This window comes from Antedon bifida, chromosome 3 (assembly GCF_963402885.1).
Source record: "Antedon bifida chromosome 3, ecAntBifi1.1, whole genome shotgun sequence".
Lineage (NCBI taxonomy): Eukaryota > Metazoa > Echinodermata > Crinoidea > Comatulida > Antedonidae > Antedon > Antedon bifida.
Genome location: NC_136228.1, coordinates 28,484,260 through 28,498,474, shown reverse-complemented (window position 1 = coordinate 28,498,474; position 14,215 = coordinate 28,484,260). Strand labels below are relative to the sequence as shown.

General features: G+C 32.7%; 2 protein-coding genes across 10 annotated transcripts in view; one reads left to right on the top strand and one right to left on the bottom strand.

Annotated features, from left to right (window-relative positions):
• LOC144836907 (cyclin-dependent kinase 9-like) overlaps positions 1 to 14,215 on the bottom strand; it is a 400,420-nt gene that overhangs the window by 237,852 nt on the left and 148,353 nt on the right. The window lies entirely within an intron of this gene.
• LOC144836863 (rap guanine nucleotide exchange factor 1-like) overlaps positions 1 to 14,215 on the top strand; it is a 63,141-nt gene that overhangs the window by 47,771 nt on the left and 1,155 nt on the right. For 5 of the 8 annotated variants that reach the window (XM_078691760.1, XM_078691758.1, XM_078691759.1 and 2 more), the window contains 15 exons: positions 332 to 529; positions 803 to 1,419; positions 2,106 to 2,332; positions 2,824 to 2,933; positions 3,533 to 3,653; positions 3,968 to 4,040; positions 5,979 to 6,150; positions 6,495 to 6,677; positions 7,141 to 7,225; positions 7,686 to 7,780; positions 8,331 to 8,409; positions 8,758 to 8,859; positions 9,257 to 9,354; positions 10,058 to 10,189; positions 10,513 to 14,209. In XM_078691760.1, the coding sequence (XP_078547886.1) occupies positions 332 to 529; positions 803 to 1,419; positions 2,106 to 2,332; positions 2,824 to 2,933; positions 3,533 to 3,653; positions 3,968 to 4,040; positions 5,979 to 6,150; positions 6,495 to 6,677; positions 7,141 to 7,225; positions 7,686 to 7,780; positions 8,331 to 8,409; positions 8,758 to 8,859; positions 9,257 to 9,354; positions 10,058 to 10,189; positions 10,513 to 10,648 (2,428 nt within the window). In that variant the 3' untranslated portion in view covers positions 10,649 to 14,209. Of the gene's footprint in view, positions 1 to 331; positions 530 to 802; positions 1,420 to 2,105; positions 2,333 to 2,823; positions 2,934 to 3,532; positions 3,654 to 3,967; positions 4,041 to 5,978; positions 6,151 to 6,494; positions 6,678 to 7,140; positions 7,226 to 7,685; positions 7,781 to 8,330; positions 8,410 to 8,757; positions 8,860 to 9,256; positions 9,355 to 10,057; positions 10,190 to 10,512; positions 14,210 to 14,215 lie in introns of those variants that run through there. The other 3 variants (XR_013611398.1, XR_013611397.1, XR_013611396.1) reach the window with 3 other exon arrangements.

Below are 14,215 nucleotides of genomic sequence, written 5' to 3'. Positions count from 1 at the left end.
ATGTTTGTAAAAATGAACAGTATTAAAAATAAGAATCCAATTCAACATTTTATTATTTTTCTTTTTTTTTTCATAAAAAAAGTATTTACAATTACATTCATTTATTTATTTAACAATAAAATAAATATTTAAAAAATACAATAATATATAAATTAATACATTCTAATTCTGAGTAGTAGTGCAAGATAATTAGTTTTTTTATATACGAAACTATTACAGTACTGTAGTTCATAATTGTAACAATTTATATTTTTAAATAAAAATAAAAACATTTTTTTTTGGTGAAAATGTAAATTAGAATATTATTGTATTAATCATTTTGTGATTTTAGTATGTCCAATGACATATATGATACACCGCCACTAAGTCCACGAGAGCGAGAGATCCTGGAAAAGACTCCACTGACATCATGGCCATCAGATGGTGATATTCATAATGGTTGTCATAGTGATCCAGGGGAAGATTGCACCCCTCCCCCAAAGCCATTCCTACCTGAAAACCGAGTTATAATTAGGCAGCAGATGGAGATGTGAGTATAATATTTTTTTATTTGCCAATTTTTTCCCCAATGATTTTGAATTCTCAATACTGTATTTTTTCCAGTATCATAAGCAAATTCATGTGTTTCATACCTGTATCATAAGGTACACTGTATTAGATACACAGTACACTGTATTATGGAATTTGCTATGATACGGGACAAACATTGTCATAATGTGGAGATTACAGTACTGAGAATCAGGTGACAGTTTTGTTTATCACTGTAAAATACAAGAAATAAAGTTATACAATTACTTTTCAGGATTGATCCTATTCCGCCCGCTCTACCACCTAAGCTTCGCTATTCAACATGTGATCACTCAAATTGGACTGACCCAGGAAGGGACTTAAATCGTTCAATCTCAAGTAGTTCAGGCTCATTGATGAGTCATCAATCGGACATAAGTAGCTCTGGAAGCTCTGCCAGCCGTACTGACTCGAAACGAAGCAGCCAAATATCTAGTACTACAAGCGAGGATCGCGTCTCTTTAGAATCTTCGCAAATATTATATGATAAAGAAAATCGGAGGCCGTCGCCAATTCCTGATCATTTAAGTATTCATTTGCATCCTGTGTCGGCGAATTACGATACAGGTTCGGAAACGTCCGATACCGGTGTCTTGAGTGATACGCCACCGGCGTTGCCTGAAAAAAGGCGGTACTTTCTTGATCGTAAGCTTTCCGATTATGAGAATGTACCGGATGAGCGTAAACTTTCTGATTATGATAATAATACGGTCAATGATACTCCGATTCATGAACGCTTAATGCTTTCAATGGACGATGGACAATGCCGCATACCTAGGGATATGGTTTTTGATGAAACCCCTGTTGATACAATTGATGGCATTGAAGATGGAGAGGAAGCACCTAGTCACAGTGAGTATAATCTGGATGTATGATACTAAACTATAATTTCAATTCAATTTATTTTCCAGAAAGACATATTTTTTTTTTAATTTCGAATCTTCACTGTGTGCAAAATCAAAACAGATTCATGACAACATAATTAATGAGAAGAATTAGTTTAAAAAAGATGTTGCTGGTGACACTTTTCTTGCAGGTTTTAGAAAATTGATGAAATCACTGCAAATACTCTTAATATACACATTGATGCAATGTAGACAAAATACTTGTGATTTCTCTTTTTTTCTCCATTTTTCAACTTTGATTGGTTAAAAAATAAACACACGAAAAGCAAAGTACAGAACAAGTGATCAATTACCTATACAAAGCCGATAAGGAGAATATAAATTTATACTCACATTATGCTTAATGTACAATATGAGAAGTAGCTTTGGTGGTTTAGATGTTTGGTTTCCAATTCGAATGTTCTTGGTTCAAATCCAATCTGGGGTCAGGATTTGTACGTAGACTTGTTAATGTACCACAGGTTACAGCCTAGCCTCTCCGCTGAACATGTTTAATATCATGTGACCCACAATCCCCCAATTAAATGTAGTTAAGTGTGTTATATTATGTTCTGTGTCCAACAACAATAAAGCATAGGGATATGTATAGTAGCCTATATTCATGAAGTAATACATTTTATTCATTTCTTCTAGTCAATAATTATCTTGGATTAATTGATGGATATACGGAACAGCATTTTCAGGCATCTTTTGTCACTAATTCAATTAACACCTGCAAACCTGGTGAAAGGCGATCGTTGGATTTCCTTATATCATCGTTTCCAGACGAAACGCCACCTTTTCCTTTAGAGACATGCGATTCTTCGAAGGGGAACACCTTACCTCCAACGCTACCAGTGAAAATGAAGGATGCTGTCGGAGTAAGTTTTTTTTATGGAACAGAAAGAAACTAATCACATTGCATCAATTTTTAATTCCATAAGTTGGTCTACTGATGATAAACTCTAGTACCAGTCTGCTCAGACTTGGTAATATATTAAAATAAGATAAAATGTTAAATATGTATTGTCCCCCAAAAATATGAAAAATAAAGTCAGATTTTAAATAGGCCATTTTGCAGTTTTAATAAAGTTATTCACTTCTGTAGAAAAAAAATCAACAAAAATAATTATCTCACTTATAAAAATACAAAAGAAACGGTTAATGTTAACCAAAAACCTAGGTTTTTTTAGGTATTTTTTGCTTTAAATTATACTTTTTTCAGGGAAATAATTTTTTTTTTATTTAATTTTTGGTCAAAGTGAGTAACTATTATGTGACATTAAAATGACATATTCAACAACAAAAATGTAAACAAAATATTTTTTAGGGGGGCAATATATCTTTAACATTCATAATTATATTTTTACAGCAGGAAAGGCAGCGGTTATATTCTACTCCAGAGAGGTCTCGTGCTCAAAATCCAGAACTCAAGAAAAAATCGGATAGTATGATATATAGTAGCGAAGATGTTAAAACAAGGTACACCGACAGTAATCATATTTATATTATATACCACCCAAAAATCTATTTTGTGTCAATAAGTAAAGTTGGTAGTTTTAGACCTTTGCTACCATGTATCAAAATAACTGTAATATTTAAACATAACATGATTTCTGGCTTGTTTAAATTCTGAAGTCTTCTTTAGGCCAAATAATAGAGTTTTCAATTTGTGATGACCAATGACCAAATTATGTCATGTTGGTTGATTTTGCACATGCTGGAATATTGAGACTTGGAATATTGAAACAAGTGTCCTCACCTCAACATATGTTTGATGGTTTTTAGAACAAACAACAAACAACGACACATCGATGAACCTGACGTAGGTTGGTCATTGGTCCTCGGCCGTTACAAATCGAAAGCTCCCTATAACAATTGTTGACTATTTTGCTATTTAGCTTTCGTTAAATTTTACATAAATATTGCTTTATTACAGTCATCAAGCATTCTTAGGTGTGAAAACATGCAGCTACAGCAATTTTAGACTCTTATTCTCAAGTTTAGTACATTAATTTAAAAACATTTTATTTGTGTATTATACTTGTTTTTAAATTAAAATTGCTTTTTTTTTATTGTAGTGGGTTAGAAAACCCTGCATCTTATCAAACGGTGGACACAGATATCGATGATGAAGGTCGAGGAATTCTTAATAAAACAGATGTATCCGAATACCTTGTAAGAAGTGAAGAAACTCCATCAGTAAGTGTATAGTTATATATATGAATAGTTATAAATGCACGGACTCTCTCGCTTAGTATTAACCCAATATCATCTTTAAAAATAATGTGTGTTTTACACAATACAGTAGAACTATATTTAAAGAACATCTCCGGGATCAAACAAAGTTCCCCCTAATGGAAGTGTCCCCTGAATATGGTTGGCTGTAGTGTTGATCCATTGTGTCATGATTGATCAACAATATTTGCATTGCACTAAGTCCTTTGGTTTCACCGTAGTGGGAACCAAGCTCAACTATGACTGTAATTAATTTACCATCATTATTTTCTAAACAGGATGGAAGTCCTCCAATTCGAGGTGGTCCAGTTGATGCTCTGATTGTGTATGCTGCCGACATGGACAAAAAGGGTAAGAAAAATAAAACATTTACTTCTTTGAATAAAAGGCCACAGCTGTAAGAACTACTGAAGCTCATCGCATAAAAATCACCCTAGCAACTAGCAGGATTTTTCATAATTGCTAGTTAAAGTTTCAAGGCTATATCTAATGTTGACTGGTTGTAATTTTAGGAAAGATACTTGGCCTGAGGCTAGATCTGCAAATTTCTTCAGTTTAAGAAACTTGCAAGTTTGTGTATTTTGTGTTAATTTATAAAAAATTGTCTTATTTGTTTGCAAGTGTTGTGTTTTAAAAGGCTAATGCATAAATGCCCTAAAGCTGTGTGTTTCACGAGATATGATTAAACAAATAACGATATATTTTTATAATGTCAGCGTTCTAAACTGAAATGATAAACACTCCAATATTATATCTTGGCATTTACTAAGCTTACTCAGACTCTGAATAAATTGAATTGACTTTTGATATTTATTTGTACTTAATCTATCAGGGTTTTCATTATTCCCTGACCTATTTTTCCATTTCTATTAATTCAACATTGACCTCTCATAGCTCAGCAGATCAAGGCTACTGTCAATTTGTTCTTAATAATGAAAACTTGTTAAATCTCACTTATAAGCTGTTGACTTAACACTTATACTTGCATCAGCCTATATGTATTTGGAATGGAATAGCCAATTTACAAGAAGATAATAAGAAACATTATAACACACTAAGTGTATCCTTGACATCTGATTGGTTAATTTTGCATCACATGCTCTTAGGTATTAGTTCTAATTCACGTAAAAGTATTATTTAATGGTTGTATTAATAGTTCTATTTCAATTTTTGTTTTTTGTAAGCATTTTGAGAAACTTGTGCCATGTGAGGCTTGTGAAACTTTTACTCTCGTGCCAAAACCTTTTTTTCATGTCAAAGTTATTCTGCATTGTAACTATATTATATATTATAAATATATATTTTTTACTACTAGTTAAATATTTGCATTTAAACAGATTAAAGAGTAAAATAAACAAAACAAAATACTGTTTACTGCAGTAACTGTAGTAGATTACTTTTAACGCTATCTGTTTCTTGGTACATGTTATTATACAATTCATGTCATCAGTGTATTTTCTTGTGTAAAATCAAAACATGCTTTAAGCAAATAACTACAGTACATTAAAAATAATTCCTAGCATACATTGCCTCTCTTATTTCTCGCATATCATGATCTTTAGGCATTATTTATTAGTTACCCCAGATTTCAGCGAGTATTGAGCGCACTTTTGCCCCAGAGGGAGTATATTATATTGCTGCAGCTGGTAATCAGTGTCGTTGGCATTTTAACTCTCAATTTGGAAGCAAATTTATACTGTATTCAATGTTTTTATGTGATCATCTTCATTTTGATGGATGAATACTAAACATTCTAGGAAAAGTACATAGAGCTATTGCAACACATATTTTGTGACCATCAAGTTTAGACTAGTTTAAACTTCAAAAGGTGCCTGATTTTCTTACACAAATAAGAAAAATCCATGAAATCCTCAGGCCTAATGTTATATATACATGAACAGAAGACCTAGGTTTGAGCATTAATTCAGTTGATGTTTAAACTCTCAAAGATTCGTTGTATCTTAAAACTAGTATGTCAATTCATCGGTTTATTTTGGGCACAGATGGTATTAGATTTTATATTATTTTATTTCTTTCTCGATGTTTCATTGGGGAGCATTCGATTTGCGAAGACCTAGGAACAAGGAACAAGTTAGCTTGCTTCCTCTCTCTATCCTTGATTTTGTTCTGTTTTGGTGGTTTTGACGACAAATCAATGCAATTTATGACGTGATTCATCTGTCGTCATAAATCGCAAAGCTCTCTATTTGTTGGGCCCTCTGTTATATATAATATATCTCTTTAAGCAGATTAAAATTATTTATAATTTTTTATTTTTTATTTTTTCAGATTTAGTATTCTACGAGGCATTCTTAACAAGCTATAGGACATTTATACTACCCAAGAATCTCATAGATAAATTATTATATCGTTATCGTAAATTTCGTAATAAACCCGACACAGCAGCTCGTTTAAGCCGTAACGCATTCTTTCTTCTACTACGAGTCGCTGGAGATCTCATGTAAGTTTAAAATATAATTTCAATAAATGTTTCCCAAAAATGGCAAAATATTTAGAAATGAAATGTATAATTAAATGTTTTATGGAATTGATCAATGATAGAAGTTGTATTTTACTAAAATCTATTTTCTATGTTTTTTATGCTGAATAATAAGAAGAAGGCCTGCCAGCCAATTAAGGTTTTGATATGTTAGCTTTTCATTAAACCTGAGAGGAACATTATATTGATCTCTGTTGGTTGTGGAATAAAATAAAGATATATGTATCGATATTAACTATCCACATAATATCAAATAATTATTCAAACAAGACATTTTGTATTTTCTAATATAATCTCTTTTTCAGCGGTCAAGTTGATAATGAAATTTTGAAGAACCTAATGGACTTAGTTTTCCAATTACTATGTGATGGCGACTTAAGTTTAGCTAAAATCTTACGTGAGAAAATTCTATGCAAAATGGAACACAATAAAGACTTAATATTGAGCACGGCGAAAGTGCCCGTATGCTCACTGCCATCTACCATCAAGTAAGTGAGATTTTTGTTGTGAACATAAAGCAAAAATAGAGGGCGCACCATATAATTATAAAAATATAAATATCATTATGTCGACAGTCATAAGAATTTTAAACACTAAACCAGGAAGTTAATCTAAGTGCATACTGTCATATGGAACAATTATTGTTTAATATTATATAATTTGGGGAATAGACTATGCAGGTTCTGACTCTGGTAATGAATTATTTCAATGTTGAGGGTAGTAGTACTAAAACAATGAAGCTCATTTAGTTTGTAATGTCAATATTTAATTTACATTTCCACAGTAAGTCAGTAACTGAGTACCTGGCAGTCTACAGTTTCTTTGCTTCTTCTCATATATAACAATTTTCTTAAACTCTTCATTTTGGGCCCCATTGGTTTAACATTTTTATTGCAATGAAATGAATGTATTATCGTGTCCTTACTCATTACTTATTGTCTGTATTTTTAGGCGTGCTTCAATATTTGAATTCAAGGAATCTGAGATAGCACAACAGATGACAATTTTAGACTCGGAGTTATTCTTAAAGATTGAGGTGAGTTCAAATAGAAAGAGTGCTCAGTTTCAGTTGCAAACTAAGGATATTTTGATAAGTCCCTGTACAGGCCCATAACAGTGATCTTTCGCATTGGGATGGTAGATGATAGGGGACGGTAGATATGAAAAGATACAGTCATTTATTATAAAATATTAATCTGCGAATGCGTATAGTCCCAATGTACTCCATTCCTTTCTCATCGGGGCTATAATAGGTTGATTGAACGTTTGGCCCGATAGATGGAGCAAAGTTTATGATATCATTTTGAATGCGGACTATGTCAGGAGGGGAATGACTGTCGTCGCTTGTGACCATCACGCTCAGTTAATTATCATCCCCTTCCTTTACCATCCTGGTGAGAAAGTTCCCTAATATTTTGCGATCAGGACACTGAGTGCGGGTTAGTTTTACAGCTTTTTGTTTTCAACACTGTTTGTTGTTTCTTCCTTCAATGTAGATTCCAGAAGTGTTACTTTGGGCTAGAGAGCAGTCAGAGAAATTGAGTCCAAATCTGACAATATTTACAGAACATTTTAACAAGGTGTCGTACTGGTGAGTATCAATAATTCATATCAATTTAATAATTTGTGTTTTCTTTGTTTTTTATGACGAGCAATGAATTTCCTTCTGAGGATCAATAAAAGTTATCTTATCTTATCTTATCTTACAACCTAAAATATTAATTTGTACCTAAATGTAAATTACTGGAAAAATGACAATGCTGTGGCTGATTGTAGCTGGATCTCAATGAACTATACAAATAAAATAAGCAAAAAGCTAAATCAAAACGATAAAATAAAACAGACAGAAAGAAGTTGCAGAGCTTTCTGGTAACCCTTCCTCATTGCAAGTGAGAGTACTAGGAGATCAGAAAGACAATATGAGTAAGCTAAGGTATATTGGTAAGATGATGTTGATGTCTAGGGTTAGATTTGAGGAAACAGCAAGTACATGATGCTGTTTCTTTTGCCTAGAATATTTACGATGAAAGCTAGGGTTAGATTAAAGGCCATCAAAACAGCCAAAGTCTACCTAGAAAAACAGAATGTATTAACACCACCGCTATACCGACATAACTAGAATCGTTTCTTTCATTTTTCAGGGTACGTTCACTCATCTTACAAGAGAGCAGAGCTAGTGATCGGGAAAAGTTACTTTACAAGTTCATCAAGATTATGAAGGTTAGTACAATTGTTGAGAGTAAAACATCCCATTGGAATTTTTAAAAACCATTCCTTTCTAAAGAGTCAGTAAAGTTTGAAGACAGGAAAACATACCAAGCCATACAGTAACATTAATATTATGACCTAGTAGAACTGCTTTGGGACACCCCTATTCAGGGGAAATCTCTATTAATATTTGCTCATGAAATGAAGGAGAGCCAATATATGTTTCAACACTACGGTCAACCCCTATTAAGAGGACACCTCTATTAAGGGGACACTTTGTTTGGTCACTATGGTGTCTCCCCGTAATAGAGGTTCTACTGTATTTATTATACTTAAATTATACTATTTTTCCCCTGACAGTATTTGCGGAAACTGAATAACTTTAATTCATATTTGGCAATATTATCAGCACTTGATTCAGCCCCAGTCAGGAGGTTAGACTGGCCTAGATCATATGTAGAGGTAAGCCTACCAACATACACAATTTGTTTCTGTACTTTTGTGTGGTTTTTTTATAATTGAGTATGCCACGTATTGAGATTTGAAAAAGGATTTTATAAGAGCTTTACTATTAGCTATTGTGATGTACCAAATGCTGCTCCAAACTTTGATGAGGTACCGTAGAGGATGTGTTTGTTGATACAGCATAATACTCCATTAGGAGACACGGATGAACTTATGTACCATAGCGGTGGGCCTATATGATAAGAACATGTGAACACATCACTCAAATACTTAATACCAATAACTAATAATTCCTTTTCCACAACCTTAAAGAGTATTCAATTTTAAAACTATTCCTTCTTTGTCCAGGACCTTAAGGAGTATTCTATTTTAAAACTAATCTTTCTTTTTGCAGGACCTTAAGGAGTATTCTATTTTGATTGATAGTACCTCATCATTCCGTGCTTACAGAGCAGCTTTAGCAGAAGCTGAGCCTCCATGTATTCCATATCTGTAAGTAACCTATGTACTGCCTATAAATATTTTAAATCATTTGGTATCCTTCAGTATTTATTGCACAGTTATGACTATGAATCATAACCATGTAAATAATTTCTCGGTAAACCGTCTCAGAAATAACATATTTGATTGTACCAGTACCTAATAATATTATTTCATTACTCTTGACTTGCATGCTTGACTTCTTTATTTATGTACTAGTCTGTCTTTATAACAACCTTGATATTTATGTACATCTAAAAGATTATTAAATAATCAGTACAGTATATGATGTACTAAACTTCAGGCTTTTTTAGGCTCTAAAACATCATGATTATATTGTTAGAGTTCCATGAAGTAGCACAAACCATCACCATCAGCTCCCTTCTGATAACTGACCATTTAGAGCTATCGATAAAACATACAATAAAACTGTTATAATATTAACTATTCAATAGACAAAGGTAAACAACACTAATATTCTGAACAGTGTTGTAATGCAGAGGTCTGAACACTAGTGGCTCCCAACTCTGGAAGCTTCAGGCGTTTTGAGCCTTTTTTAACATATTTTAATGCCTTTTTTACCTCTAGGCCTTATAAACTCCGGCGCCCTGGGTTTTGCCATTGCCATTGAGTGCTCACAGCCACCGTAAAATTGTTAAAATTGTTGGATAGAAATTGAAAATTAAATAAATAAATATTACCTTATTCTTTGCAGGGGATTAATTCTTCAAGATATCACATTCATTCACATTGGTAATCCAGATTCTTTGGAAGAAGGAATCATCAACTTCACTAAATGCTGGCAACATTTTACAATATTGGACAGCATGCGAAGATTTAAGCAATAGTAAGTAGTACAGCAAAGGTCTTGGTTGTGGCTAGGATAGGATTTTAGTGTCATGTTTTGTGTGTTCTGATATACATTGCATTTAATAACTGTGGGTCACATAAAAACCAACAACATAAAGTAACTGTTACATTGGGATGCAATTTAATAGAATAGAAAGAAGTCATATGTTAAAGTTGGGTTGACGTGTTCCATATTTTGAAGCATAACATGATGCCTATGTATATAGACTTTTAAATTCTACTTTTAAGGCTATAGCCTAAATAAGGTATATTTTTCATTACGATAAACCACCATTTACAATGACACTGTTTTCTTTGCAGCCAATATGATAATCTTGGGAAGAAAGAAAACCTAATATCATTCTTCAACGGATTCAATGACTATCTGGATGAGGAGGCTATGTGGCAGCTCTCAAAAGCCATCAAACCACAAGGTGGAGGAGGCGGAGGCAATTAAACAAAGATAGATATACAAACTTATCTTATATGCCGTTGAAGTGCATTGATGGTAACTGCCAGCAGATGTTAACACCTGTTGTCTCAACTCGCGCAGGTGGCAGAACCACAACACCAGCCTAAACAGGTGTCTCAAACACCAGGGGCTGACACAATTATTAAGGTGCAACTGTTTTAAGTGTGAATCTTTTCAACGAATTCACTTCATTTTATTGTCGAATGAGACATCATTGGGTCAGTAATTCACCTACATCTGATCATGTGACAACATTAACCTTTCGAACATGGATACATTATACAGAAAAATATATCAAAAATGTTAACAGTTAACCAACTCTGCCTCTCTGCCAAAACTGTCATCTGTTAATATAAAAGCTGAAAAAGAGAACATACTCATTTATCTAAAACATGGTCGCTCTAAACAGTGCTTTATTTGAGCCACCTCTAGAACCATCCCATTTTTTATCTACCTCCAGTCTCTAGCTGCTACTAGTTACATGAAGTATTGAAGAGATCTGAAGAAGCTGTTCTGAAAATATCTACATAATTTGGAACAAAGATTATGTATCGCAAACACGCAATAAATGCCTGTTTCTGTTTACTGTTAGATAGGCCAATGCACTACTATTAAATTAGAAGACCATTACCATCTTCTCAACTGAAATATTTGCACATTTTTGTTTTAATAATGTGCAGCAAATTGATTTTTTAAGCTTGCCACATTTCTCTGAAATACTAAGAAGAGAAAAAGACAAAACCACTCTGAAAGAGTGTTATTCAGTTTGTTGCATCAACTCTCAGTGTCTAGAAATCAAATAATCAAATCTCTTGAAGAACTGCATTAAACTGGACAGACTTTTTGAAGTATCTTAACACAATATTCATTAAGAAGGGACATACCCTGGTTAATAGGCTCTATTATATTCTTGTGAAATATAGTTTTAATCGATAAATGTGCACATTTTCATAATTTAAACAGGTACAGAAATATATTCTGGCCTTTGTAGAGTTTTAGGTGCTTTTGGCATGTCTACACAACAACAGGGTAATAGTTTAGGATTTTACAACTCATTAAATTAATGATACTTTTGTGTGGGTTAGATAGTCGCTGATTTATAGATGACCTCCATAGGAAGATGGTGTGGTTCAGCCATGGTTAGGGAGCTTTTGATTAGTGATGACCGACAACTTGGGGACAATTGGGTGGAGAAGTTGGGATGTGATTGCTTGCCACGTTTGTGGTTTTTAGGGGTCTGTTTCTGCTGCATAGCGGCGAATAAACTGTTTATTCAAAATATATAATTGTAATAGACCAACCGCATTTCTGCTCAATTTCTGCTCCAAAATAAACTGTTTAAATCTGTGGTTGGTTGTTAATAATAATGTTAACGTTACCCAAAATGCAAGATACTACAGCTATCAAATAACCGTTATTTTGTGTTACAGCTAAAAGTTGCGATAACCGGTTATTGAAAATATGTCCTGTTTCTGGTACCAAGAAATTGTGTTAATTTATTCACACAGTTAATATTAACTGGTTATTTTTTGTAGCAGAAACAGAACAAACGACCAACTACACATAAAATGTGTACGTCCTAAAGTTGTTGGCCGTCACAAATCAAAAACTCCCCATGGTTTGTCTTGAGCTTCAGTGTCAATCCTGCGACATACCAATGTGTGATGTCATAATAAAACTATGACATCATACATGACACGATGTCATTATGTAAGATAGGATGTCATATTTTATTCATAGTATTGCTAGTATTTTGAATAGCAAATGCTGTTTCTTCCATGTTGATATTTGGTGCTGAAAAGTTTAATATTAACTAATGATATATTACTGGACCATTGTGTATTTTAACCTTCTGCGGAGGTCACATTTTACATTTAATAGACTGATTGCAGTAGCAATATTTATATCTTTTTTATTGATTATAATATTATTTTATTGATTTATTATTGATTGACATAAGGTGCAAACAACTTTATTTATTAAAAGTAAGTTAAAAAATGTATAATATACTGTAATTGATTTCATGGTTACAGTAACTTATAGTACGGTATAGAATTAATTATTCTGTGATAAATTTAAACATTTAAGAATATGAGGGAGACTTACAGTTCTTGTACATATTCCTTTCAAACTAAACAACTTAATTTTATTGAATGTTGATTTTTTTTTCTAAGCAGTTTAATCTCTAGTTTGAATTTAGTTTTGAAACACTTGTGCTGCATTTTGAATTTAAGTATTTTTAAGGGAGCATGTCAAAATTATTCTGCTGCAGTTACTGCAGTAACTATATTTTGATCATTGATTATACAATTATTAATAGTTACAAAGAATTGTTTGTGAAATCATACACTGTTTATTAAAGTGACTGCCTCATACTTCTACATTGAAACAAGATAAAACCATATATTTACTGCAGTAGAATAATTCTGGCATGATCCATAAAGTTGGGAGTTTTTATACAAACGAATTTAAATATACAGTATCTCTTAATATAAATCAATTTATTCAATATGTATATCTACATACAGTATTTGTTTTGTATAATAATCACTTATTAAGGTTGAAAGTATTTCATATCATGTGTAACAATGTGATATAGCATGTGAGTTTTGTAATTATTTCCTCAAACTTCAATAGAATGTGTCTAATCCAATTCATATGCTGAGTAAAGCAAACTGATTCTCCTTTCTTTATCTAGATTAGATATTTATGTATCCAGGCAAATTCCATAATACTGAATCACATGTGCATTACATGTGACTATCATAGAAACATGTCAAAGATACAGATTTTGCTTTTTGCTTAAATACAGAAAATATTCTATATATTAGTCCATTTAGCTATTTTGTAACAAACATATTAATTGTTAATATCAGTTGGATAATGGCTGGGGAAAATACTTTTTTTATTAAAAAGCTTTTTATTATATTGTTAACAATTTTAGCTATAAACCTACTTATAAATACTTAATATCATCAGTACCTCGTATCATACTGTAAAACATATTCACAAACTTTAACAGTACATATTTTTACAATGTTACACACTGATTCCATTTTTAATTAAAAAAAACACTCCAACCCATTATCATTCCATAACATCATGAGTCTCATTAGTACCCTAAAATTAGTGCTCTTAAATTAGTACATAATATTTATACCCTAGGATTGGTGCTCTAGAATTATTGCTCTGGAATTAGTATCCTAGGATTAGTGCTCTGGAATTAGTACCCTAGGATTAGTGCTCTGGAATTAGTGCTCTGGAATTAGTACCCTAGGATTAGTGCTCTTGAATTAGTACCCTAGGATTAGTGCTCTGGAATTAGTACCCTAGGATTAGTGCTCTGGAATTAGTACCCTAGGATTAGTGCTCTGGAATTAGTACCCTAGGATTAGTGCTCTGGAATTAGTACCCTAGGATTAGTGCTCTGGAATTATAACCCTAGGATTAGTAGTAGGTAGATCTAATTTATAGGTCCATGGTAAAATTGAGTGCCCTAATATTAGTGTTCTCGAAATACAGCAGTAACCTAGGATTAGTGCCATAAGATAG